Genomic DNA, 11,900 nt, shown 5'->3' on the forward strand with positions numbered 1-11,900 from the left:
ACACAGTCTCCCCAAAGTCTCGCTCACAACATCTACATGGAAAAAAATGACATGCCTCTCTCTCTCTCTCTCTCTCTCAATCAGAATCTCTGTTCTTCCAATCTATTAATGGAATATTAAAGGGAGCACTAGGTAGTCGTGCTTAATTAATTAATTTAAAAAAGCATTTTGAGTGTTTCTTGATAATGAGACTTTTATTGATGGTGTATATTTAGACTTTTATTGATGGTGTATTAATTAATGCCTGCTATGCATAGGCATTAATTAATACAATGAAGGTCTCATTTTAGCAACCGACTGCTTTCCTTTCACGTTGGCTTTTGCTTCCATGGCTCCAATCAGGGCAACGCTTACATGCTTTCTGATTGCGTTCGATCTACAATGAAAGATCTGCTCCCCATCTTGCATCCCAAAAGCGTTTTCACCTTTTGTTACATGGCGAGCTATGGAGATTACAATCAGAAGATAGACAATTTGTTCAAGGTAGTGCTCATCGACGACTCTGCGGGGTGGGGAAATCGCAGCTGCTTAATCGCTTCGCCAGCTATCACTTAGGCAACAAAGTTATATATATATATATATATATTGTGTACCCAGATAAAGTCTGCATCAAACTAGAGAGCACAAGTGTAGTGGAAGGAACGAGAGAGAGAGAGAGAGAGGGGTCTCAATAGAGGATGCGTAGCAAGAACACCAAAGAAAGAAAGATTTTATATAAGAAATACATGCTATTTCAGCTAAACATTAAAAAAATATCCTTAAACAAACCTTGGAGATTTTGACCTTTTATCCTACACCCACTAGCTAATTAATTTACAAAAGAACGTTTTGGGTGCACCTCTCCTCCTTTCGGGAGCCTTTGTTGCTCAGGAGTCAGCACATACGATCCTTTCAAGTTCCCTGAGACTTAACTACAGCTTTACTCAGCGTGGAGCAACGATGCTGCACTCTACGACAGGTGCTGCGGAACTCAACTGGAGCCTGTGGCAACTACTGGATTCGATTCTGCCCACGGGAGGCTTCGCTCACTCCATGGGCCTAGAGGCCGCTGTCCAGGTTGGTTCCGTCCACGACTCCGCCTCCCTCCACCACTTCGCCCTCTCCTGCCTCCAAAACGCAGCAGCGCTCCTCTTGCCTTTCGTCTTTGCCGGATCCACTCGCCCTTCCGTCGACCACTGGAAGCTTCTAGACTCCACCCTGCACGCCTCCCTCTCTAACCAGGTCGCCAGACGCGCCTCCATCGCACAGGGCACTGCCCTCCTCCGTGTCGCCAGCTCTGTTTTTACCGAAATCCCCCAGTTGAAGGAGATGAAAGCACACTCCCGCACATCACATGACAATGATGATGGTGGTCATGGCATGCCCATCCACATCCATAATGCCCCCTTCTTTGGGATCCTCTTTGGCCTCCTCCATATGGATCCCATCACCGCCCAGCGTGCCTTCCTATTTGTCACCCTCAGGGACCTACTCTCTGCAGCGACCCGGCTCAACATTGTGGGCCCTTTGGAGGCTGCTCAAATGCAGCATCGTCTGGCCAGTACTGCAGAATCACTGCTAAACAGGTATGCCAATCGCCCAATTCAGGATGCCCATCAGACAGCACCCACAATCGATGTCATTCAAGGTGTGCATGACCATCTGTTCAGCCGGTTGTTTCGTTCCTAGTGATGCTGTGGGCCATTCAATGACATGAATAGGGTTGCCATAGCTATGCTATGCAATGTATGCTGAAATGAGTAGGAATGTGAACATAACTGTGAATGCAATGTAAATGCATGTTGACATTGGCATTCTAGCTATGCTGCTGCGTCTTCCGGATGCTTTGTATCACTAAGAACATGAGAAGGATTTTTTTTTTGTGGTTCAGGTTATCCAATCAGTTGATGCTTTCTGACAATTGTATATCCCCCTTTTTTCATCATGTTCTAGAATTTTCATGTGTGCTCTTGCTTGGAATGTGAAAGCACACCTGTGTTTTGTCACTTGTCATATAGTGTTCCAGGATTCAACATTAGGTGATATTTTGAAATTATCGTTTGGCAAAGAGGTTAGTGGTTCATAAGTAGCAGAGAGCTGTTCAAGGTTATTTGATGATGTAGGTGTGCAGGTTTTTCCAGACAATGTGTGTAAAAATTGCAAGTCGTGATTGCTTGATTCTGTCACTTCTCTGTCATGAGTGATCACTTGTTGGAGCGCCTTGGATGAGGGCTTATGAGTATTTTGGAGGGATGCAGGCACAGAGACATGTGGATCAAGGGCTGTTCTATGATTAGGGGGTCCCCATGTTGATGTTCGCCTAACCCCCTAAATATTTGTGCACTTAAGGGGGTGAACAGACAGCCCATGTATATAGGGTTCTCAACTTTGCTCCCCTTGCATGTTGGGTGGCTTGTGTGGTAGCAAGCAATATGCAGGTGATGCGGCCAACACCTGATTGAACCAAGCATGGAGGAGAGCAAGTTGAGTTTGGCTCTGACATGATGTAGATGTGCCTAGGTGACCCTCTCATCACCTGTTTCTTGTCTTGCGGATGCTTTTCCCAAAGGAGGATGCTAATGCTAATCCTAATCGCCATGTACAAGTGTGATCAACTATCATGGCACATGCGTTTGGGGATGGATGCATGTGAAATGGCACTTGGGGCCACGTGCACATACTAAGTTTTGGGTTAGTGATGTGCATGATGCTCTGTTGAGAGTCCTAGTCTAGGGACATGTTACGGGAGTCATCATCAGGGTGGGCTTGGAGGTAGTCTTTGTAACTTGCAGCGGCGGGTGCCCGGGGGACTAGGGCCTTTGACACACTTGTTGATACCATCAATGCATATTAAAACATTTAAACATGGCCACAGCCTTAACACATATCCATCATCACTTTGCATAAAACATAAAGCTGGACAAAACATCCACAAATGCTGAAAATGGAGCTTGCACGTGTGACACCGCATAGAGGCCGGAATGGGCCGACCCCCCCCTTGGAGTATTTTATTACCCAAGGAGAATAATATCATGTACAAGCTTTGAGGGCCTTACTCTCCCCACGGGAGATGCCGGATTATCCCTATACAAATGCCATAACACAGCCCAACACAAGGCTACCAAGCCGGAACATAGGCTGTAGAAATGCCGAGCCAACAATATAATCCATATACCTCCGTGTGGGTACTGATTCTTCCCCAAAAACCACGGGTCTTCATGCAATAGAAAGGGTACAGCAAGTACAACTCATTCAGTCGGTACAGCAGGTACAATGGCTGGTACAGCAAGTACAATGGCTGGTACAGCAGGTATAGTGGCTGGTACAGCCAGTACGGTGGCTGGTACAGTAGGTACAGCAAGTACAGAAGCTGATACAGCAAGTACAGTGGCTGGTACAGCAAGTACAATGGTTGGTACAGTCGATACGGTGGCTGGTACAGCAAGTACAGCAAGTACAGCAAGTACAAATGCTGGTACAACACATACAATGGCTAGAAATCATAATAAATGATTGAATACCCTTGCCTTCAGTATTTCTTCGCGATGGAAGCCTCCAAAACAGTCCCCAACAGCCGGTATTCTTCATGGGCAGCCTTCAAGAGAGAGAGAAAGAGAGTAGCCATCATTAGAGAAGCCTTCAACGGTGCTAGAGGCTAGTGTGCAGCAAGAGAGCCTCCATTAATGAAGAGAGAGCTCTCCAATTTATAGATTTGGGCCTCCCATGAGCTAAAATGGCAAGAGAAGGCTACAATGACAAGTGGAGAGCCACACAATAGCTGAAGTGACAAGTGTGAGGCCACTTGTCTCATTTTGATCCATTTTCTAACAAGTGTCAGGCCACTTGTCTCACTTTGGTCCACTTTCTTGCCACATGTCCCAATCTAAGAGATGGGTCCTTCCATAATCTTTACCTCTAAAAATATCCCAACTGGTAGACATTCTGTCATAGGCACTTTGCCAACTCTTGGTATCTGCTCAATTCCACATGTAATGACGCGAACAGAATTTCCATCGGAGCGGGCCAAAAATAGCAACTCTCCTAAATTTTAGGAGTGTGGTCCTTTGTATTCTAGGATAATCCCCCATTCCCAAAGCTTGTACTTTCCAAATATTTAAACATCCTGGAGTCCACCAGACCCCTTTCAGACTGGGAAATGTCCAGGCTGGTGACAGTCTTCCGTTTTGTATTGGTTTAGTTTTGTTACCCATGTGGAGTTGTGTGTATAGGTAAACAACCCCAAACACGCCATACTCTGCCGGCTGCAAGTATGAAGCATGTCCTCGTGGCATTCACATGGGTGATGCACTGCACACAAATTGAACATGCATGGAATGCTTGGACATATGGAACTTGTTCTCTAGAGGAGGAACAAAATCATGCTTATGTGCTAGGGTTTTGAGAGAGAGAAAGAAGCATGCAGCGGAGGAATCACACACAGAGCACACACAAGAGTCCTAAGCCGCTATTTGTATTATGTACAAGAAAGAAGTGATACAATTGAAATTCAAGTACAAATGATGGGTGAGAGTGAATATGTCAACTCTTAGCCCCACATTGCTGAATATCTCCTTGGCTATCCCACGCTCAAAGAGAAACACTCTATAGAGAGACTAGTGTTGAGCAAATGTTGTAAGCCCAGCAGGGCGTGCAGTGACAGACTCAACCAGGTGTCCAAGAGATAAAAATATAAAGAGAGAGGGGAGAGAGAAAAGGGAATGGGGATCTTGCACAGTACACCACATTGAGCAGGGAACAGGCCTCACCCCCTTTTAGGAATTTATTCAGGAACAATCCACGGGCATGCGGGCTAGGATCAATACAATCAATGAATACAAAACAAACAAATATGCCAATGTAAGATATCCAAGTCGATGTTGATGTTGACGCGCAAGATCTTTGATGCCGAGCATGCCATAGGGATGACCCACAAGTATCTCTCACCGGGCTAGTACTAGATCCAATGGATCCCAAGTCCAATGAGTCCAAAAACAAGTCCAAGTCCAAATCCCAGTCCAAAATCCAAGCTCCATGTCTAAGCTTTGTGTTTCATGTTCATGTCCAAGCTTCATGGCTAAGCTCTATGTCCAAGTTCTTCATGTCTATGCTCAAGTTCAAGCTTCCATGTCCAAGCTTCATGTTCCATGTCCAAGCTCTATGCCCGAGTTCCATGTTCAAGCTCTAAATCCACTCGCTCATCCCATGAATAATCTCCACAATTCCTGTAGCCTTGTTGATGATGAAAACCCTAGAGAAGCTCTTTCTGGCAAGAAAACTAATATAAAACTTGTTTTAATGGTTTTCGGGTGATAAAAACCTCCAAAAAGTAGTTTTTAGGGTTTTTTGAGCAATTTTAGGATTACTTGAATTTTTAGGGTTTTTGAAATTTTCTGCCCGTACAGCTGTACGGATCCGTACAATCGCACGGAAAGATGGTGACATGGCACTACTACAGTTGTTGGAGGCGCTCTGAAATCAAAAAGTAGCGATGAAAAATTCCATGATTTGGTTCATAGATGCTGATGAAGAAGATAATCTCCATGCTTGAACGAAGATGGCAACGCGATGAAGAGGTTCTTCTTCAACTTGATATTCAAGAGAGGCTCATGCTTCTTTTATACTTGGGGAAGCCTTGCTTTTTGCCAATAAGTTATGCTTTTGCTTTGCTTTTGCCTTTTTATTAAATATTATTAATAATTGCTAAAGTTCTTGATTTGTGCTTTTACAACTTCAAGGCCTTGATTTTTGGCCCTAGAGCTGCTTTTTGAGAAAGCGGCTTTTAGCTTTTTGGTCTGGCTTAGTCTCCTCTCTCCAATGGTACCCTTGGCTCGTGGTCAATTCTATTTAACTTTTTGTTTTTTTTGTTTTTGCATCGATTTTTTTGATGCAACGTAGAAGCTCGCAAAGGGACCTAGAGAGTGTTACTGTCACGTGCATCCCGCACTTGGATGCCACGTAGACATTTCTGTACAGAAGGTGCAGGACCTGGGATGGTGAATTGGTCCCATGTGAGCCCAGTCCGGGACGAGTCAGCCAGGGATCCATCTCAGTCGTCCGAGGTCAGGTGTGCATTGTCCTGCACAGGAGTCTAAGGTCAGGTGTGCACTGTCCTGCACATGAAATAGTGCCAGTCCGCATTGTGAGTCTCCCTCTAGAATGATGTCAGTGGTTCTGTGTATCTGGTATGGTATCGGATGCCAGATCACTGAGTAGATTATGTTTAGGACAAGGGGCCAGCCCATAGGGCTACCCCGGATCTGAGTATGGGCACGGGAATGGTGTAGAACCACCCCCATGAGGGCCAGGAAGGCCCAGGCTGAACCCACCAGCCATGGAGGGGCTGTAGGACAGCCCTAGGGCACAGATCAGGCAATCTCCAGGGGATTACAGCCTTTAGATGGCTGTAGGGCATGTATGGGGAAGCCCATACAGGCTGCCCAGCCTTGGGATTGTGGACAAAAGTGGTGTCTAGCCAATCAGAAGCAGGCGCATCACTTTCAGCCTGTTAGGGAAAAAAGGCAGTATTTTTTGGGATTTAATTCAGCATTTATTGCTGAATTTCACCAATCGTGGGACAATAAGCTGTTTTTCAGCTGGCCGACTGCTCTTGAGAAGGAGTATAAATAGGGTAGGCCTAAATCCCATCATTCATCTCAGTTTTCACCAAGTGCTCAAGCCAATCAAGGGCCAGTCAAGCCAAGGAGATTGCCAAGCAAAGGGGTGGACTTCTGAAGGTCAAGGGCAGGATTTTCCAGCCAAGAAAAGGTCAAGTTTTTTGTGTTTGTTTTCAGATTTACATCATTCTAATAAAGCAAATACACCATCCGTGGTGAGGGCCCTACAGAGGGTAATTGGGACCCAATACTGTGTCCTCTCCATCTCCCCCTTCTCTCTCTATTTTCTGCACATCTCCTTTCAGTTTGTGTGTTAATCCCGTCGCGAAAAGAGTGCTGATTTCTGAGTTTTGAAGTACCGATCCTTCTTCGAAGCTTCCGCATATTACAGTGGTATCAGAGCCTACTTCAAGGATAGATTTAGCAAAGAAAACCAGAAATTTTTTTCGCTCGTGTGGTTGATTTTTAGACGCCGGTGGACTACCCCTTTCGGAGTGACTCCTGTCCCTCGAAGGAGGGTTGGTTTTTAGCCTCCGGAAGCCTCCGGAAGTCTCCCACACAGATAGTGGATGGTTAGATTGCGTTCCGGAAAGGAATTGCATTTTCCCGCTATGGCGAGCTTTGGTGACGAGAGAGAACTAGAACCATGGGACCAGAGTGCACCAGGCAGCCCAGCTAGGGCACCCGGCTTGAGTGTCACAGACATGTTCCAGCAGATGATGCGAGCAATCGCAGACCAGACAACCAAGTTGGATGAGCAGAAGGCGCGGATTTTGGCTCTGGAGGAGCGTTCTCGCTCTCCAGCGTCGCGTTTTCCATCTCCTCCTCCCTCTCCTTCCGTATCCCAGATACCAGATCCTCGTCACAGGGACCCTCTCGCGGGGTCACAACCGTAGCCAAGCTCCTTGCTTGAGATGCAGATGCGTGCATTGGAGATTCGACAACGAGAAGATGACGCCATGCGACGAGTGGAACACGAGCGTTACCTCAGAGCTTTGGACGCCAGATTGACACCGGCGGCACCCTCGAATCATTTTCCCGAGAAAATGAATTTCAGTAAGTATAATGGTAAACTCGATCCCACAACTCTTTATTCATGGTTGCATCAATTTGAAGCTTACTTTGCCGCAGTTAGGAAAACAGATACTGACAAAGTGATCTTAGCTAGTTGATACTTGGAAAGTGAGGCCATTCCTTGGTGGACTCAGTGGGCTCATGCCCACACCAGAGCAGGTATGGTAGCTTATGTGTGGGACGAGTTCGTCCGCGACCTTAAGCAGCGGTTTCTACCACCCCACTACCTTGAGCGACTCGAAGACGAGTTCAGGGGAGCGCGTCAGAGTGCGCAACCAGTCCTTCAGTTTGCCAATAAAATTTCGACCTTGTGTCTACAATTAGGCTTATCTGATTCGGACAAGAAAGGGCAGTTTTTGTATTGCGTGGAGCAAATCCAATGGGAGGTGCGTATGTTTAGGCCAGCCACCTTTGAGGACGCACTCTCGCTTGCGCAGAGTGCAAAAATGAAACACAATGGTGGCAAGCCCAAGACTTCCCAGCCGGCTTCTTCCAAGGCTAACGCCTCGGGGGGCAAAAGCCAGAACCAGACGGGGTCTTTTCCAGGACAGAGCCCGGGAGCCTCTGGCTCCAAGAACTCGAACAATGCGTCTAAGCTTACTCCAGACCAGAAAGCGGAGGCAGGCAAGACAGGTGGCAAGTTGAGTGCTGAGGAGCTTTCTCAGTACAAGGAGGAGGGTAGATGTTTCTTTTGTCACACAAAAGGACATACTTCTCGGGATTGTCCGAAGAAGCCTCCAAAGGCCGCCGCTGCCTCCACAGCTTCCGTGGTGAGCACAGCTCCGTGAAAGCTCCTCGTGGAAAGAAGATAGGGTTGTTACAGCCTTTGCCAATTCCTGAGGGTCCTTTCCAGGACATTTCGATGGACTTTGTCACAAGTCTGCCTCCCAGTCCGAGTAAGCATAATACGCAGTGCTTTACTATTGTTGATAGGTTTAGCAAATTTGTTATGCTTATTCCTTGCAGGGCCAATGTGACCGCCGAGGATGTTGCCCAGCTATTCATTCGGCATTGGTACCCGATTGGCGGGATTCCTAGAACCATAGTGTCAGACCGAGATGCCAAGTTTACCAGTCATTTTTGGAGGACATTGTTTGATAATTTTGATACTAAGTTGAATTTTTCCAGTGCATTTCACCCACAGACAGATGACCAGGCAGAGATATACAACCAGTTGGCCTTTGATGTGCTGAAGTGTTATGTCCACGATCAGCAAGGTAAGTGGGAATCGTTTTTGCCTTTAGTTCAAGCTGTTTTGAATGACTCTTTTTCTTCAGCTATTGGCAGGACTCCATATGAGGCAGCGTTTGGAAGGCCTTTCCAGTCGTTGTTAACCAGGACTTCGTCTTCAGTACCTGAGGCGAACAGAGTGACGGAGTCTTACCAGGAGATCCTAGAGTCCGTTAAAGACAGATTGGCTAAAGCGCAAGAGGCCTACACTCGACAGGCCAATAAAGACCGAAGGGACATGAAGTTTTCGGAAGGGGATTGGAGCAGGTGAGCAAGAGATGCCCAAAGTTGTCTTTCAAGAGCTTCGGACCATTTCCCATCCAGAAAAAGATTAATGAGGTGTCTATGCAGTTAAAACTATGCACGATGTATTTCATGTCAGTTGGTTAAAGCCATATGCAGGTCCACCCCCTTCAGAGGTCAAAGACGAAGCGGAACCAAACATTATTGATGAAGCGGAAGTAATTGTTCCAGAACAGATCCTTCGGCACCGTTTCAAGCATGGCTCAGGCCGAAGACTACGACAGTTCCTCACGAAGTTTCAGGACCGAGGAACTCATGAAGCGGTATGGCTAGACAAAGAATTTTTCGAAGACTATCCGGCATTATTGACGGATTATTTGGAGGCTATGCAGCTTCCGTCAAGTTAAGCAGAAGGGGATGTCACGTGCATCCCGCACTTGGATGCCACGTAGACATTTCTGTACAGAAGGTGCAGGACCTGAGATGGTGAACTGGTCCCATGTGAGCCCAGTCCGGGACGAGTCAGCCAGGGATCCATCTCAGTCGTCCGAGGTCAGGTGTGCATTGTCCTGCACATGAGTCTAAGGTCAGGTGTGCACTGTCTTGCACATGAAACAGTGCCAGTCCGCGCTGTGAGTCTCCCTCTAGAATGATGTCAGTGGTTCTATGTATCTGGTATGGTACCGGATGCCAGATCACTGAGTAGATTATGTTTAGGACAAGGGGCCAGCCCATAGGGCTACCCCGGATCTGAGTATGGGCACGGGAATGGTGTAGAACCACCCCCATGAGGGCCAGGAAGGCCTAGGCTGAACCCACCAGCCATGGAGGGGCTGTAGGACAGCCCTAGGGCACAGATCAGGCAATCTCCAGGGGATTACAGCCTTTAGATGGCTCTAGGGCATGTATGGGGCAGCCCATACAGGCTGCCCAGCCTTGGGATTGTGGACAAAAGTGGTGTCCAGCCAATCAGAAGCAGGCGCATCACTTCCAGCCTGTTAGGGAAAAAGGCAGTATTTTTTGGGATTTAATTCAGCATTTATTGCTGAATTTCACCAGTCATGGGACAATAAGCTGTTTTTCAGCTGGCCGACTGCTCCTGAGAAGGAGTATAAATAGGGTAGGCCTAAATCCCATCATTCATCTCAGTTTTCACCAAGTGCTCAAGCCAATCAAGGGCCAGTCAAGCCAAGGAGATTGCCAAGCAAAGGGGCCAGGATTTTCCAGCCAAGAAAAGGTCAAGTTTTCTGTATTTGTTTTCAGATTTACATCATTCTAATAAAGCAAATACACCATCCGTGGTGGGGGCCCTACAGAGGGTAATTGGGACCCAATATTGTGTCCTCTCCATCTCCCCCTTCTCTCTCTTTTTTCTGCACATCTCCTTTCAGTTTGTGCGTTAATCCCGTCGCGAAAAGAGTGCTGATTTCTGAGTTTTGAAGTACCGATCCTTCTCCGAAGCTTCCGCATATTACAGTTACTGTCGAGGATGATCACAGAAAAGGGCTTTATGTATTTTTTCCATATACTCCAAGGTCTCCTTGTAGTCATGTTCATCAAGGAGGATAGTTGCTTCGAAGTCAATGGTGCGAGAGAAAATGTGAAATAGCTCTTGCTGGCCAGCCCACTTAGCCCTCTCTAGGAATGCAAGAAAGTTCTCATACGCCATGGAATGATCCATTAGGATCGCCAACAATGAGAGTGCAAGCCAAGCTGTAGGTAATATATGCTAGCAAAGTGAGTAGAGTGCTAGTGATACAAATGACAAAAATTAGGGAGGTTCCCTATTTATAGAAGAAATCAGGCTTTGAAATTGACAATTTCACACTTAACGAAAAAGGGCTAATCGTCCAAAATCCTTTATTAAATGTAGTCATTTTAATTACAATAGTTAATCCAAGTAATATATTTAATCAAATTTATCCAAATAATAAGTTTTTATAAACTTATCCAAATTGAACTTATTGCGATCATTCAAGCTCAATCCAAATAGTATGTGCCATTCATTACATTATCAACCAAAAAGGAAAAAGTTGGATTACAACAAAAAACAATTACATTGACATTATCCAATTACACTCCTAATTGCAATTCCACACCCCCTCCAAGAACCATGAAAGACTTCTCCATACGTATCCCAATCTACACAAACACATATGAACAAATATCACCAGAGCATGGATGGTTAAGAAAAATCAACTCAAAAATCAATGTGGAAAAAGCTAATACCTTTCGACGTTCTATCTTGAAGCTTGCATCTTGTACTTCCTCAAATCCCATGATTAGTAGGTGTTCTCGAACGTCTGCTAAGCTCCATTATTTGCTAGCGTTGACAAGGTCAATGGTGCCATTGGGTAGTTTGATTGATAGTTCTACGAGTGAATCAACACCCTTACATGACTGCAGTGGTATCCACTCTCCCTTTTTCATCATCCATTGCTTATAGTGGAATCGGATATATAAGTCTGAGCATGCTTTCAAGTATCAAAGGGTGATGCTTGAAATCGGAACTCTACAAGAATATACATCTCCCTTATGCACCCCTTCCACTATATCCCATGCATTTCCAAATAAACCATTCATATGTTTAGATTGCAATTTCTTGCAAATAAACATTGTTGGAGTGGCTTGTGGCAAGAGCTTACAAAACACGTGTACAAAAAGATGAATGGGAGCATATCAACTAAGACCTATTGATTGAGAGGGCTTTGTAAATTTTAAAGAGGATTGGATATCACTAATCATCTTTTGTTTGAAGGC

The 11,900-nt window shown here is 45.8% G+C and overlaps 1 protein-coding gene across 1 annotated transcript; it reads left to right on the forward strand.

Annotated features, from left to right (window-relative positions):
- The first annotated feature begins 841 nt into the window (after window positions 1-841).
- On the forward strand, window positions 842-1,946 carry UREF (urease accessory protein F). The gene has a single exon (XM_086814201.1). The coding sequence runs from the start codon at window positions 940-942 to the stop codon at window positions 1,666-1,668; it is 729 nt and encodes a 242-aa protein (XP_086670327.1). The 5' UTR covers window positions 842-939; the 3' UTR covers window positions 1,669-1,946.
- Window positions 1,947-11,900: the final 9,954 nt, after the last annotated feature.

This window comes from Cibotium barometz, chromosome 19, assembly GCF_041138505.1.
Source record: "Cibotium barometz isolate CiBa-2024 chromosome 19, ASM4113850v1, whole genome shotgun sequence".
NCBI lineage: Eukaryota > Viridiplantae > Streptophyta > Polypodiopsida > Cyatheales > Cibotiaceae > Cibotium > Cibotium barometz.